The sequence below is a fragment of the Catharus ustulatus genome, chromosome 11 (assembly GCF_009819885.2).
Source record: "Catharus ustulatus isolate bCatUst1 chromosome 11, bCatUst1.pri.v2, whole genome shotgun sequence".
NCBI lineage: Eukaryota > Metazoa > Chordata > Aves > Passeriformes > Turdidae > Catharus > Catharus ustulatus.
In genome coordinates, this window is record NC_046231.1 from 15,580,823 (window position 1) to 15,596,644 (window position 15,822).

Sequence of the window (15,822 nt, forward strand, 5' to 3'; positions counted from 1 at the left end):
TTGCCAAAAGGAGATTCAAAACATGCAACTAATTTTTTTTATTATGTTTAATTAGGGCTCAGCTCAGCAGTACAGAAACCTATGATAGTGTTGGCTAACAGATGAACAGAAATGTACTTGAAAAGAAACTAGACAATCTCTGGCTTTTTTTTCTCCATTTTTGCTTTGGTAGGAAAAACTGTAGTGTTGCCAAAAGCTACTGCTGATGCAGAGTAGCTTTAGAGAAGATGTGTTTGCCAACCCCATTTCTCTGAACTTGAAACTTTAAAAAAAAAATCCCAGGAGACGCAGTCAAAGATAAATTTTAAATCCTTGGGGATTTTTTCTGGTCACTTGAGTAAGCTTGACTAAGAAGGTGTGTTGAAATTAGCAGCAGTAAGGGAGGAAAAAAGGCCCTGAAGTTTTGGAAGGGGGCAGGGGTAAGCAAAAACCCCACCCCTCAAAACAGATTTTAAAGTCTAGGTGATGCTGAATGTCTGATCAGACTTATGTTCCATTAGGAATGCTGTGAAGGCTGGCATTTTTCCAGAACACAAACCCCTCCAGGGTGTGTGGATGAGGCAGAAATTGAAGTCTCTGTACTGTTGCTGCTGCTGGTGTTGGGTAAATCCTCATGGTTTGTGTGTGGGACTGCTGTGAGTTTTGTTGCCACCACCTCTCTTCAGCTCATCTCAGCTTTGCTCTTAAATAACGATGAAGCTACAGCAGCATGCACACAAAAGTTATTTATTTCCTTAATAATGTACTTAAGTACTGGTATTTATAAATAGACTGGCTTTATTTAAGCAAATAAACAAAAGAACTGGTCACTTATCCCACAGCTACTAAACCTTCAGGAATAATTACTGCTGAGACATGGAGTGCCCTAAATGTCACAGCAAATTTGACTGCTCAGACCTGATCTAGATTTCATCGAGATACTGGTTTGATGCTGACTTATATTATGGGCAGATCTGTTGTTTTTTGCTACTCCAGATTTCAGTTAAATGTTTAATTTGGAAGTGTTTATTTTGCAGTAAAAATAGAAGTAGTATGTTAACATAACTGTAGTCTAACAAAATATTTTTTATCTCTTATGAATATAAGCATTTGTAGTTCTGAATAATTTAGGGTTTCTACTAAAATAAAGAATGAGTCACACTAAAATAAGTTCTGCTTATTTTGAGACAAAGTACTATTTCAGGTTTCTTTTAAAATGTGTAACTATTTGACTTGACTTGGTAATAATGCACTTCAATACTTTCAGGTGGAAAGGTTGTTTTTGTTTAGAAAATGTGAAGTCGTGTGTTGAGTTGCTTCATGTTCAGATTCCTGTGTGTCTTCATGATCTGTTACAATCAAAAAAAATTGTATGCAAACAGAAAAATAAACTCTAATAAATTCTCCTTAAACATTAAATTATAAAGCCAAATGCTAAATGTTGATTTTTTTTTTTAATGCAGTAATTGATTTGTGTTCGGAAGACTGGCTACCTTGCTTGCAAGAAGCCACAATGTCATTTTTAAAGACAGTCAAAAGAAAACATGAATTTATTGAATGCTTGAGGAAACACTGAGAAAAAGTTCAAACAGAATAATCCCTTGTTCCAGATGTGATGCTAAGATCTTGTGTTAATTTCTGCAGCTTTTTATTATTGGTAAAATGCCATAGGCCACTGGATTTACACAATGCACTTAAAAATATTCAGTAAAAATTTGTTTGGGATTTTGTAGGACCATGATCCTGTAATAAAGAAGTGTAAGATGAAGATGACACATGAAGGGTGAGAAGGGAATTTCTGCCCCCTTTTAAAGGAGTGGTTTTTAGCTAAACAGAGCTTTGGGATTGGTTGAAATGGAAGATGCAAATCTGAACTGTTTTTGACTATGATTTTTGGTCACTGATGTACATCTAAAGCAGGGAGTAGATATGAAAGATAGAACTGGGATTTGACAGAAAAATCACTTTTTATCTCTGATTCTCCTTCAGTTTATTTCCTGGCCACTGTTTCTCTGTTCAGGCACACTACAGGACCTGTTTACATTTAGATTACTTGGGAAGTGAAAAAAAAAATCTTCATTGGGGTGATATCTGCAGTTTAGTGTAAAATTTCAATTTTGTTTTTTGCTCCCCTTATATTCCCATTTTATGACAATCTGTTTTAAGATTGTTTTAAGGCTGTTTTAAGACAATCTAACTGAACTGCAAACCACAGTTACTCTGAGTAGTATCCCCATATATTTTAGGGGCAGACATTCAGTGGTTGGTGGGAATTGCCTTGACACAACCAAAGCAAGGTCTTACCTTGGGACATGAGAGGTAGCTTGGCTCTGGATTTGATGTCCTCATTCCAGGCTGGAGCCCTTGGCTGTTATTCCAATGTTTATATTGGAAAGTTGCACCTCCACACGGTGAAGGATCTGCTGTGGGACCCTGGGCAGCTGAGACACTGATCAGAGTTGGGTGAAACAGCTGAAAGGACTCAAGTCCCATCTTCCTTCTTGTCTGGGGTGAGGACATGGCAGAGTTGGGTTGGTGGATGTCTTTGGAGCAGATACCTGGTCACTGTGATGCATTCTTGCTTGCTTGCAGCACCATCAGTCACAAATTCAGCCTTAAATGATGCTCTTGAAATTTTTTACAGCAACAACAAGCAACAGATATTTATAGTCCCATTAATTTAAGGATGTTTTAAAACATTTGTTTAGTGTTGCGCTCCCTTCGGGGGAAACAAAATATTTTGGGTTTTTGTCAGTGACAACAACAGTGTTTTTACTGTTAAGAATAACTTAGCCTTGCCCAGGGCAGTGCATTGCAAAAAAGTGTAAGGAGTGCATAGTTTTGGGTTGGTTAGATGAAAAACAGAACCAATGCATTACTCATCCTGTTTCATTTGGGTTGGCTTTTTCCCTGCTTCATGACTCCAAGAAAAACACATTTGTCCAATTTACACACAAAGGGAGAGGCAGGATGTATCTTTCATGTAATATCACACTTTGCAATGAAAAATATCAGAATGTGTCATTGCCATGTGCCTGCAAACGCATGGAAACAAAGGCAGCATTAGTATTCCATGGGAATTGCTCATTTTAAATTGTACCTCTTAAAATCTCTTAGTGCTTTAGTTGCTTGAAAACTTGCATTTGGAGCAGTGTGTCTCTTAAGATTTTATCCTAAATATCCCTACTGAAGCAGAGTGGATGCAGCCAAGCAATCCTGCTATGGAATGTGTGGTGCTTTTTTGGCTCTGGAAGGTGTGAGTTTGTCAATGATGTGATGTTTTGCATGTGCAAGCTCTGTTGGATGATGCACTCTGGACCCACCAGCACAGGCAGCAGTGATCCTGGTTGCAGAAGATTCTTCTCTAAATCACACCTCAGTGTTGCATTATTTCAACCTGAAAAGAATTCTTTATCCCTTTATCTGCAGCACATTTGAGTCTTTACTCCTGTTCTGAGGAAGTGTTGAATAAGAGGAACTATTCACTGGTGGTGAGATCTTCCAAGTTGGAAAAAATCCAAGTGATTTCTAGGACACAAGTATCCTTTTTGTTTATATGTAGTTCTCTTGAGTCCCCAAAATCAGAAAACAGAAAATCTGTCTGCTGAGATGTAGCAGTTGGGATGAGAGTCTATTTCGAGTTTTAAAGCAAATTTGTTGCAAGCAAACCCTGTAGGCTTTTACACTAAGCTGTTCATGATTGTGTTTCAAATGTGTTGTGAAGGACAGCTCCAAGGTATCCTGGAGTATTTGGACAAAGGTGGAGAAGCTGAAGAAAACTTGCTGTTGTCTGAAATGGTTTTTAAATTTTTCCTGTGTATTCAAACCTCCTTATATTTGAAATAAAGGAATGTTTTAAAACATGTAAAGGCCTGGTGCAAATTCACTTTACAAAATGTCCCCTGGTGAATGATGGAGTGAATGCTGTCTGTTTAAACAAGAAATCACTGAAATACTTTTCCACTCAGTGAATCTCTTGCTCTACTTTATAGAGGAGGTTGGACCATTGGACAGAGCCCTGTTCTCATCTGGTGTGTGTTGACACAGTGTAGCTGGCATTAATTGACCGATGCTAACTGCTTCTTAATTGACACCATTAGCTGAAAATCTGCACCAAAATTCCGTGGCAGTAGTCGAGTGCAGATAGCCAGGAATGTGAGAGTATTGAACAATCATTGTAGAAGATGAAGAATGAAACTGAGTGCTAATTTCTGAGTCTTTAGGAAGGAATGCTGTAAGAAAGGGCTAAAGGGTTTTAATGTGCTTGTAGCTCTCTTGTTCCTTCTGCTCCCAGTCCTTTAGGTTAGCTGGTGATGTAGAACTGTGCCATAATGTTTATCCCCATGTATGTCTTATTCTTAAAGAGGATTTTCACTTCTGAGTGTCGGATTAGAGCTCGTTCAGCCACAGCACCAGCAGCAAGAGTAGTTGATCTCAGCACAAACTTGAGATTTCCAGGGCAATTGCTTGAAATTAGTTTTATAAAACATTTGCTCAAAATAGTTTATTTAAATACTCCATACAATGCAGTGATTACTTTCCCAAAGTGGATGTTATTAAGTATATTATTCTCCTGTCACATTTGTGGGAAGAGTGTCTTTTATACCTTGTAATTGGTTGTCCTTGATGCCCAAGTGTGTAATTCTGTAGTATTTGTCTAGTGTGGTTTTCCCTACTTTTAAAACCCCCACAAGCAGTATATAACTTGTTGGCAGCGGGCTGTGCTGTCTCTTTTCCCTGGGTTAAGTAGCTCTGCAATAGCCTGGTGCTGTGGTACAGGGAAGATTCACCCCTGGAGGATATCACTTGTTTCATGGAAAAGAAACTGATGTCATTGCTGTTAATGTTCCCTCACTGTGAAAGGGCTGTGTCGCTAAGTGGTGGCAGTCTCAGATTAAGTGGAGTATTAACAAAATCTTTGCTTCTTTTGAAGTCCTTTTGTGGGTAGAATTAAGGTTGCTCTGGTTCCTTAATTGTGCACGTCCCTTACATCCTTACTTAGGGTTCTCTTTCTGTGTGTAACCCTGGTGTGATTTTTTTTCAAGATTTTACTGTTTGGGTGTTTATGATCTTTGTGGTCTAGCTTTGGTGTATGAAACCACATTCAGTGTGGATTGTGATTCAATGGTAGTTTTTATAGAGAGGTAAGATTTTTATGTATAGCGTTTAAATAGCTTTGTACTTTATTCAATCCATGTGTTAGGCTGAGGTTTTAAAATTTATTGTATATTGAAAATATAGCTGCAATTTGCTGAAGAACAAATATTGTTCACAGACTTAGTTTAACACAGTGAGTCTGACAGGAAATGTTTTCCACCCTGATAGAAGCTTTTCCCCACCTGTCTCAGCTTTTTGATACTAGGGGAGGAAAGAAGCATTAATTTTTGCAGACGAATCAGAGAGCTAAAGCTGTAAAAAGACTTGGATACTGAGGGGCTTCCAAACCCCTTCTTTGGGTGTTCAGTTGGAAGCTGCATGTGTATCTATTGTAAATAAAGTGCAGGAGTGTTTGTGAATTAGTTTAAAATACGTCTGAGAGGGAGACATGTCAGCACTTCACCTGTGGCAGCATTCAAATGGAGATTTCTTCAGAACATGTCTGCCTAAGGGTGAAGAATCACTCTTTGAAGCTCAGAGAAGAGCAAGGACATCCTAAAGAGAAGTGCTTAACACTGATCTCCAAGTTTGCAGGGAAGATTTGAGATAGCATAAAATGAACTAAACTCACAGCATGTAACTTGCTTAGTTTATAATGAGTATCAGGTTATTAACTATAGGGGAGAATGGCATGGAATTTATTATTTTGCACGGTTTATTATTTTTCATAGTGTGACATGGGGTAGAGTTAGCAAAACATCATCACGCTTTGCTAATTAATCTGGCCACCAGCTCTTAATCTTTGTTTAACAATAGCAAAACTATTCCCAGCCATTCCAAAAAATTTTTAATAATATGGTCAGCTAGTCAAAATAAGCATTCTTGTGAAAACAAGAGGCATAACAGCTAGCTAATGGCGCATCTTATATTAGTTACATGAAAAATTCTAGTTAAATATGCTTAAAGTGGAATTAGGAACAAGGGGAATCTTTGCATATGCTGTATCTTAATTCATGTGCATGCAATGAATTATCCAGGTAATTAAAGTTACTCGGTGCAGTGAATGACTTTAAAGGAGATACAGGAAAATTGCTTGGACTTAAATACCATAAGTATGTAATTGCAGAAAATTGTATAAATTTGTCTTGGTGTCTGTTGTTTATACAATGTAAGTTATGTTTTGTGCTGTAACTGGATTTTGTTGCTGCAGGGTGTTTTGGAAGTGAGACAGCCCATCTTCATAGGCTCTTTGGTAAACAGTTTTTAACAGGAAATCATGAACATGCTTTAAATGTCATAAAGCTAAAACAAATGCTTCTTCTCTTTGAATTCTTCACATACTCAAATTGTTGGGCATTCCAGTTTGATTCTTCCTTTCATAGTTTAGGCTTTTCTAATTGAACCCTTTAAGCTGTGTTATGCCTCTTTCAGCTAGAAGGCAATTCCTGTCATTGGCTCAGTTCTCTATGGACACTCAGTGATACCATGAGCTGCATCACAAATATGTAGTAGCTCACTTCTGGTAGAAACCCAGGTTTTGGCTCAGTTCTCTGCACTTCATGGGCATTCTGCTCTCCCCAAAAGTCCTCATCTCCTGTTGTAAATTCTCACAGATTTCTTCCAATTAAATGAAGTTTACTTTGGACCAACTTCTATACTGCTTTTCATTAGTGGGTTGAACAGTGAAACAACGTTTTGTTCCCCCTGCCACAGGTGGTCCTCAGACTGATGACTCTGAGGCCAACTGTGCATCCAGAGAGCCCTGAGCTCAGTTTTGGATACTCTGTCACTTCTAGTGTGAGATTGCCAGGCTCTGCAGCCTCTCTGTGTGGCACATTGTTCACAGTCAAACAAGGAAAGAACGCATCCGACCCTGCCCTTCTAACAACTGAGGACCAGTAGGCAGAGAAGTTGTCTGTTTTCTGAAGATGCCAAACCTTTTGTACAAAATACACGCCGTTATTTGTCCAAAAGACCTGATCAAATGGAGATGTCTGTGTTTCTTCATGTGTGCTCTTTAAAGCTGAGTCCAGGTGCTGTCCGGTCACCAGACTGCAGGTAGCCTTAAGTGCCTTGTGTTTTCAGGTAATTTTATATCTCTGTGTTGCTACTGGGATGTGATTCTGACTAGGACAATGTTCTATCCTAGGTTTTGAGACTGCCAAGTCCCTTGCCCTGCACGGGGCGTGTGTTATCCTGGCCTGCCGAAGCCTGGCACGAGGCAACGACGCCGTGCAGCGCATCCTGGGGGAGTGGGTGAGTGCCTGCACAGTGCCCAGAGGGAGCTGTGCTTCCAGAGACATGAAATCCTCTGTGCCAGCACTCAGACAGAGCACGACCACGTGAGAATCTGAGGAAAAACATAATTTATGTTATTTGGTACCACCGTGCTCTGTTGCTGGTGCATGGCTGATAGAGGTTTTCCTTTCCTTATGAGCATGGGCTGCAAGGCTTGATGTGCTGCCATCCATGTGGTTTATGGATGATTGGTAAGAGAAAAAAGAATTTTTGGGTGAACCAGTGAGGCTTGGTTCATCAAAAAGGACATCCCAGAGCCCAAGTGAATAACTATCCAAAGGAGGATGGACACAGTCCTCCAAAACAGCCACTGTTTGCCCATAGTTGTTCTACAGTGAGAGATTTCAGAGGGTCATTTTTGTACTTTTCAAACAGGAATGTTTCTCCTTTTCTCTCTGAGTTCACTAGGGCTCTGCAGCCCTGCTGCCAGGCTGTCTCAGTGGTTTTTCCCTTCTAGCTTCTTCCCACTTTCTTTGATTTTCCTCCCATTTTTGCCACACAAACACAAGCTTTTCTGTCCCATCTATTGCCTTGTTGCTTTTTGACTCCTAAGTTTCCCTGTTCCCATTTAAAAAATGATCTTCTAAAGCCCTTATTAAAATTTATTCAGCTGTCCTAATTTTTTGCTCCCATAATAATTTATTTGCTAGCAAGGATTGCAAGCTGATTTGGTTTGAGCTTGCTGGCACTGCTGACTTCCAGGAGAGAATGTGGTGACATCTCTACACTTAAATGAATAAAAGACCAATGGATCAGATTCCTGGATTTTTCTTTATTTCCAGATAAAATTAGTGATGAGTGTTTTGGTTTTATTTCCTGAACTCTCAAAGTATTTCAACTGCTCCCAGATGACATGGGAGAGCACTCAGTAGTATTAATATTTACACATAAGTAATCTAAAGATAATTATAATATTGATTAATGCAAAACAAATGGTGCTTACTTATGTGTATTTCCAGATAAGTTATGCTTTAAATATTTCTAAATTTTGTCACCACAAGTTCCATGAAGAATCAGTCTTTGCATTTAGGCCTTTTACTCTTGCCCAGATCAAATAAATGATTTACAGTATGTCTTCCTTGCTGCTTTCATCCCATTAAAGTTTTTTTTTTGTTTATTTTTAAAAATTTAATTAAAAAAAAACAAATAGCAGAGAATTCCAACAGAAGCCAGCATAGTGTGTGTTCTCTTTCAATAGAACTGGATTTGGTGATATTCTGTTTGAATTTGATAGTCCCAGCCCAGCTAAATATGGCTGTTTATATGGGTTTTATCCAGCTAAAATTAGGCAGTGGTGAAAACCTTTTCTTTGAAAAATATCCCATTACCCTCTTAATCCTAACCATATCTCTGAGCACTTTGAAGACAATAGGAGATCAGAATACTTGTCTTAATACCTGTATTATCTCACCAAAAGTTAATGAGTTGTTAATTGAATGAAGAACGTTGAAGGTCAAATTACTTCAGAAACACTACATTTATTTACTAACAGTTTTCAAATTCTAATTGTTCAGAAAAGGAGTCTCATCTGTAAACTGGTAGCTGGAAAACCTTCAATGCATCTTGGTAATGGCTTTGTTGTTGTTTATTGAGAGGGACTAATTAACTTTGATTATTGCACTAATATTATGGCACTTTGACAGTCCCTCAGATTTATGACTCTGGGAAAATAAACAAATGAAATGCAGGTGCTGGAGCAGAAAGAATAAGTTATTACTGAACTTTAATTACTTGGAGTGTGTAACCAGGAGAGAATTAGTTGATGAATTACAAGATGCTTAAAATTTACATCAAATTGTAAGCAATCTTGAGGAAAACAAACACAAAAAACCTGGCCCAAAATCAGTTATTGAAAACAAAGAGACAAAGATTAATTTGACTGATTTACTTCTAATATTAAAATATTGATGTAAAATATTAATTTTTAGCTTATAGGTGTAACTACAGGAAGTTGTTAATTGAAAATCCTTTTTGAAAGAGTTTAAAAAAATATCAACAACCTCTATATATGATTCAGGTGAATTCTCAATATGTAGCTGCAACTGTTCTGCTAGAAAGAACTTCAAAGCATGCACAGAATTTTGTCCCCTCCGTTCCTAGGGAAAGCAAAATTATTGAAAGGAAGTTGATTTACTTTTCAATTTGGAATCAATTTAAAGAAAAATAGAGCTGCTTAGGTTGCAGCCTCACAAAGCCTCAGGTTCCTGGTGCTCAGGCAGTGTTTTCAGCAGCAATAGTGCTGCCTACTTGTTTTATGTTTTCTTGTAAATCCTGGAGATTAACTCTCTGAGCTGTACTATTAAATACACTGTTCCTCCAGTAATTTGAGGGGTAGAAATTTGATAAATATGTTCCTAGTCTTCATCTGAGTTCCCAATCTCTTTTAATTTGCACAAAATGTGCTATTATAACAAAAAAAACCCCAAACCCAACTGTTTTCAAATGGAGTTCTAGTGTGTTTACCTGTCCAAAGTGTGCAGTTTTACTGCTGTGTTGTAATGTAATGGGTATTTCTGTGTAAATAATTATATTATTTAATATATTATATAATTAATATAATTAAGATATATAAAATATATATTATATAGTATATATAACACATGTATAGCTGATAAAATTAATATATATATTATATGTATGATGTATATGTAAATATATTTGGTGCTCCTATGTGTATTACCAAAAGCAGTGTGTACCCTATGCTGACTTTTCTGTGGGACAGTGTCCTTTGGTACTCAAGGTTTAGATGTTGGACACAGAATATTTCTTTTTCCATTTTTTGTTGATACAAAAGAGTTCCACATACTTTGCAAGAAGAGCAAATAATTAAAAGTGTGTAACAAACCAACTTATTATTTCAAATTTTGATACAATTATCTAATTGATGGCTTGTATTAACTAGAGCCTAAAATCTATATGGAAAAAACAGTAATTTCTAAAACCCCAACCACCACCTCTGCCAAACCACAACAAAACAATCCAAACCCAAATCAAACCTGGAGCAATGCAGCATTTAAAAATAGAGCACAGTGTACATAAAATAACAGTACTAAGGAAAACCACCCTTCTTGGACCCTTAGGGAGTCTGATTGTGACATCCCTGCCTGGAATGCCACAGACTGAGTCTCTGCAGAAACACTGCTCTGCTCTGGGCCTCTTCTACTTTGAAATCAGTTGTTAGGCAAAATTGCAGTTTCAGTTTACTTCTAGTGAAAGCTGAAAATCAAGTTTATAAAGACAAAATGGGACAGCTAAATGGCTTGGGAAAATCCAATTGTTAAGATTTAGAGAAAAAAGCAGGAATAATGGGAGAAAATAAGATTTTTTTCAGATTAGCTGCCATTATGTTTAGAAAGCAAATGCAAACTGATCTTAACTGGCTGTTGTAGACAAATCTAGAGAACTTTGTTTGTAACAATTTATGCCTGAAGAGCTGTTTTATAGGGAGTTTCAGCCATTTGAGTAGGGATTACCCATATAAACTTGCTAATTACTTTGGTTAACTGACATTTGTTTGCAACCTGCAGTATTCCAGTTATTTTCTTTCTAAACCACAGCAGAATTTTGCTAATATTGCAAAGAAAGGGTAATTGCCTTGTGTAAAGCATTGTGACAAGTTTTAATGTGATTGGTCTGGCTGGCCTATCAAATATCATTTTTATGGAGGGGTATGGTTGATTATATTGGTGCAATCTAATGTTTATACACATGCATATATATAGACAGAAAAAGGAAGAGAAAATATGGAAAGGCAGCAGATAAAAAGAGAGATCAGTATAGCTTTACATTTGATATCTTGAAAATGAGTGTTCATGAACGATGACGTTCAATATCAATTTAAAACTGTTTGATAATTTCTTACTCGGAAAAGAGGAAATTAGAATTCTAGAGTTATGATTCATTTTAATCAGAAAGAAATTGTCAAACATAAATCTCTCCTTGAGTAGTGAAAAGGCCTGAAAGCAGCCAAGAAAAATATCAATACTTTGCAAAGGAGGAATGATTGTTCCAATTCGTAGCTTAATTGACTTTGAGGCTTAATGAAAAACACTACAGTGCTGTTTGTACACATAGTTGCTCTGACAAACATGGAAATCTATGCTCCAGGAAGAGAGCTAGGTAATTTATTTTGCATTATTATTGATATAATTTTCTAATTGAGTATGAGCAGAATGTTTGGATAAGACTGCGTAGCTCCAGATGTTAGTGGTATTCTCAAGAAAATACTTAAGAGTATGAATGAATAAAATATTTCATAAATCACAGCTTTTCTTGCCAAGAACCTCTCATTTATTTATTCCTGTCAAATAGTCTTTGAAGAAGATATTAAAAGAGAAATTGTAAGTTTAATATTTCATAAAAAGTATGATGTTTCTTTGGTAATTATTCCTCAGTGTTAAACCTACAGCTACATTAAAGAAAAGATTAAATTGTAAACAGAACATTGGGGTTTGCTTTTTAAGTGGAGGCTCACAAGGTAGAGATGTGACAAAAGAAAAGCTGTGAAGAAAATCAACCAAACAAACGTGACTCCTTGCTGTATTCCTTTCCCCTGAAGTATTCTTCACTGAAGGAGTGATTTATATTCTTGCTGATTAAGTATCTGAATGAAATTAAAGCCTGATAAGTGAGTCTTTGTATTCCAATTGTGATCCTGTAAAGTGCAGAAGGACAAGAAGCAAGAAGCACATTCACAAGACCATGGGCAACAATTTTCATCTGGCCACTGTGTGTGTTTCCCCTCGAGGAAGGGGCTCTGTTTTCCCATGTAGTGTTTTGTCTCCACTGCTGTCCTTGGTTTAGAATTTTTGTAAACCTCCTCATGGTTAGTGACAGGTTTTCATTTATGAGAAAAGCTGAAGACTGCTTAGAAGATGGCTTTGGAGATGTAATAAATACTGACTGGAACCACAGTCTGTTAGTACAGAACCAAAGAGTTTCAAAGTGGTGCTAAATAAAAACTCTTTAAAAATAATCCTCAAAATAGGAAATATTTCAGAATATCCTACAAGCAAAGCACATGAAATTTCTGTAAGAATATTATTTCCAATATTCTGTTATTATTTTGTAATAAAGAATTGTCTTGTTTCAAAGCAGGATATCCTAAACTATGTATTGCTGGCTCACGTGCCATCACAGTGTAATATACAGTTAGAAAGGGCTGCAATATATGGACAGATTTCCTTTTCCAGTGCTTGAGCAGTGCCTATGCTGAAGAATCCAAAAGCCTTGCAGGATGGGGCAGTATCTTGTATTAAATGAACTGGTATAGCAATAAAAAAAAATCTGCATCAACTTGTCTAACTTGCAGCTGTGGACACTCCAGCTAAAGAATTATTGCCTCTGCTGAGTAAAAGGCCTGTTTTTGATTCTTAAGAGTGTGATCCAGATTTTTCTGAAATTAAGGGATCTTTTAATTAACTAATTGCAATGCAATCAGACCGTATGTTACTCGTGGAGAATTGACAGTATAAACATCACCCAGCCCTGTTGCTAGCAACAACTCATTGGGATCAGTATGAGTATATGACCAGATTTTGGCCATAATGTTTAAGGATTCTGTGAGTAATCTGCTCAGCTGAGAAACCTTAATGTGTGCTGCAAAGCTATTTTCCAAATACAGATGCTTAAAAATCCCCCCACATGAAGTTAAAACCATGGAACAGTATAATCAACATTTACATGGATGGATTGCTGAGATCTTTTTTTTTTTTGGTGCACCATAAACATATGGCATGAATTTGATTTCATTACAGATGCTGAGAAAAGGGAAAGGCAAATATTTATATTACATTCATGTTTTACAGTAAAAACACTGTTCAGTTTGTTTATACAGTTCCACTGTTACAGTTTTTATGGTTAGTAATGAAACCGCTGTAAAACAGAGTCTGAATTATACAGCAGATGTGTTAAGCCCCTAACTTTCAGGGCTGGGCATCCTCCTGAATACTGATACCAGTTACTTGGAGAGTGGATGTTCTGGCTACAGCTGAACTGTTCCATGTTTGCATCTTCATCTGCAGTTAGCTCTGCACTGGTGCTGTATGGATTCACACGACTGGTGGAGTTTTATTATTTATTATGGTGAAGCAACCATCCTGAGAGGGCAGCGTACTGCACCTGACAGGGTGCATTGCTGCTGCTGCAGGGACAGGGCTTGGGAGATGCTACCTTTAACCCTTAGACCTTGATCCTTGCCCAAATCCAGGAGCAAACCCTAAATCTGTTTGCACCCCAATCCACCCAGGTGTGTATGAATTCATAACGCTGTGCACAGCTGATAGAAACTGAACACTCCCACATCTTTAAGGTTGCAAGGTTTTTAGCACAGTAAGACAATTTGCCATGATTTCCTCCAGTAAAGAAAAAAGTTGTCTTTTGAGTTGACTTAATTACTTCTACCCTCACAATTCTCTTCACCTTCCAATATATGTTACACGTGTATTAAAAAAAATAAATCTAAAATGTAATTTTGAAAGGAGTCACAGTATTTTACTATTCCTTAATTTTTTCTTCCAGTCAGCAGAATTTTATACATAGAAATGTTGAAGTGATCTTTTTGGTAATTTGTTTCTTTAGCACAGCCCTGCTGTTCTTAATCTGGAAATGTGAGTTGCAAAATCCCTACCATGCCTAAAGCTTTATAATAATACTACTTAAATGCAGTTTGAGCTTTTTAACAAAAAAAAAAATTTAAGACCCCCCTCCCTCCCAGACAGTAACAGACCTCAGGATAACCCCTTCTAAAAGTGCACTTCATGCTTGGTCTTCAATGAAAAGTCACTAGGAGACACTGTGTGCTCAAATATATCACCAACCTGTCTGGGGATGTCTGCACTTTCATAAAAAAAGCAGACTTTGTACATTCACTTGAGTGTAGCTTACAGGACACAAAGTTTGGGTTTTCTGTGATAATTTATATATTTAGCGTAACTTGGGTTTGGTCTTTTCCTGAACCTTTATCTCTCAGAATGTGTTTTATAAAACTATTTAATGTTGCTGATGTTGAAAAATTATTTATTGTAGTCCAGGTAAATGTGTTCCTACATCGAGTGAGGTGTGCTGTCGCTGGATTTCTAGCTGTCAGTTTTAGGAGAGGAGGAATTAAAGTGTCTGGATATGTATTTTTTTAAACCATCTTCACAATTAATCTGATTGTAACATAAGCTTGTAATATATTCCATTAATGAAGAAGACAAGCTTAGCTTATGGTAAATACAGTACTAAGTGTTTATAGTGCATTTCATATTTTACATGATTCCCTTTATAATTCTGCTTATCTTTTCATTCTAATTCCCCAAAGGATGTATAAAAGAACCCCTAAAGAGAGTAATTACTGCTCTATTCCTTAACCAAGGCTCCTCTTGCAAAAAGAAATCTGAGCAGCTTTTTAAAGAAGGCAGTTTTAAATAAAAATGCAAATAAGCTGCTTTGTAACCACATTAATTACCCACCTAGCCTCTTATTACCGTGTTTGTATTGTTTGCAAACACTATTTACAGTCGTGTGGAAATTACCATTCCTGGGCTGGAGGAGCTGCTGGTGGTGGGTTGTGCTTTGGAACCAATTAGAGTGAACCCTGTCTGCAGCGGGGCTCGGGGGAGCAGGAATAGCCTTGCACTGTCAAAGCACGGCATTAACTGGGCTGCACAGCACTGCCTTGTAATTACAGCACTGCTCCCCTTCTGCCTCTGCAATCAGCTCCCTTCTCTGCATGCTAAAACTGAGCAGCGGCGTGGCTCGCTGATGGTTTAATGCGCGCTGCGATCGTTGTTTTGTGGGAGTCCTGGTGAAATCTGGTGCGTTGTTCTTGTCACCCAGATTAATTCTTTGCTTTAATTTTATAAAAAGTAAACAAAAGACTCATGCTTTTATGTTCAGGATCTTACACATTTCCATGTACAGTAATTTCAGGTGTATAAGGCGCTCCAGGGTATAAGGCGCACTCCCAAACGTCAGCAACTTTTCGTTCTTTGTCCATATATAAACCACACCGAGGTATAAGCCACACTTTTTTTGCAGCGAGGATCTGCACACAACAAAGTAACGAATTAGTAACAGAATCCCATGATCGCGGGGTTTGCTGGCTCAGCTTGGGGCTGGGCGGACTCCGGCTCAGCTAGGGGCTGCTGTGGGCTCGCACTTCCACGTTGGCAAATTTCTGAAATTTGTTCATCTATTGACCGCTCCGGAGTATAAGCCACACTTCCGGGTTCAGACCAAAATTTTAGTCAAAAGAATGTGCCTTATACACATTAATCCTTCAATTTTGTTGGTTTATTTAATCAGCAGAAGTGGACAGGATGGACTGTGTTGGTATTGCAGGCAGTGTTAGAGGGCAATAATTGGAGCTCTTCCAGCACATTGAAGAAACAGGATGCTTCATAACAAAACACAGCCTTGTGAAGTGCAGTGCACACTTGTTGCTAACCTGGTGTGTGTCGTGTT

At 37.7% G+C, this 15,822-nt stretch overlaps 1 protein-coding gene across 1 annotated transcript in view; it reads left to right on the forward strand.

Moving 5' to 3' along the window:
- The window catches only part of WWOX (WW domain containing oxidoreductase), a 477,785-nt gene that overhangs the window by 15,100 nt on the left and 446,863 nt on the right, over positions 1-15,822 (forward strand). The window contains exon 5 of the mRNA XM_033070142.1: positions 7,226-7,332. Coding sequence (XP_032926033.1) covers positions 7,226-7,332 — 107 coding nt within the window. The remainder of the gene's footprint in view (positions 1-7,225; positions 7,333-15,822) is intronic.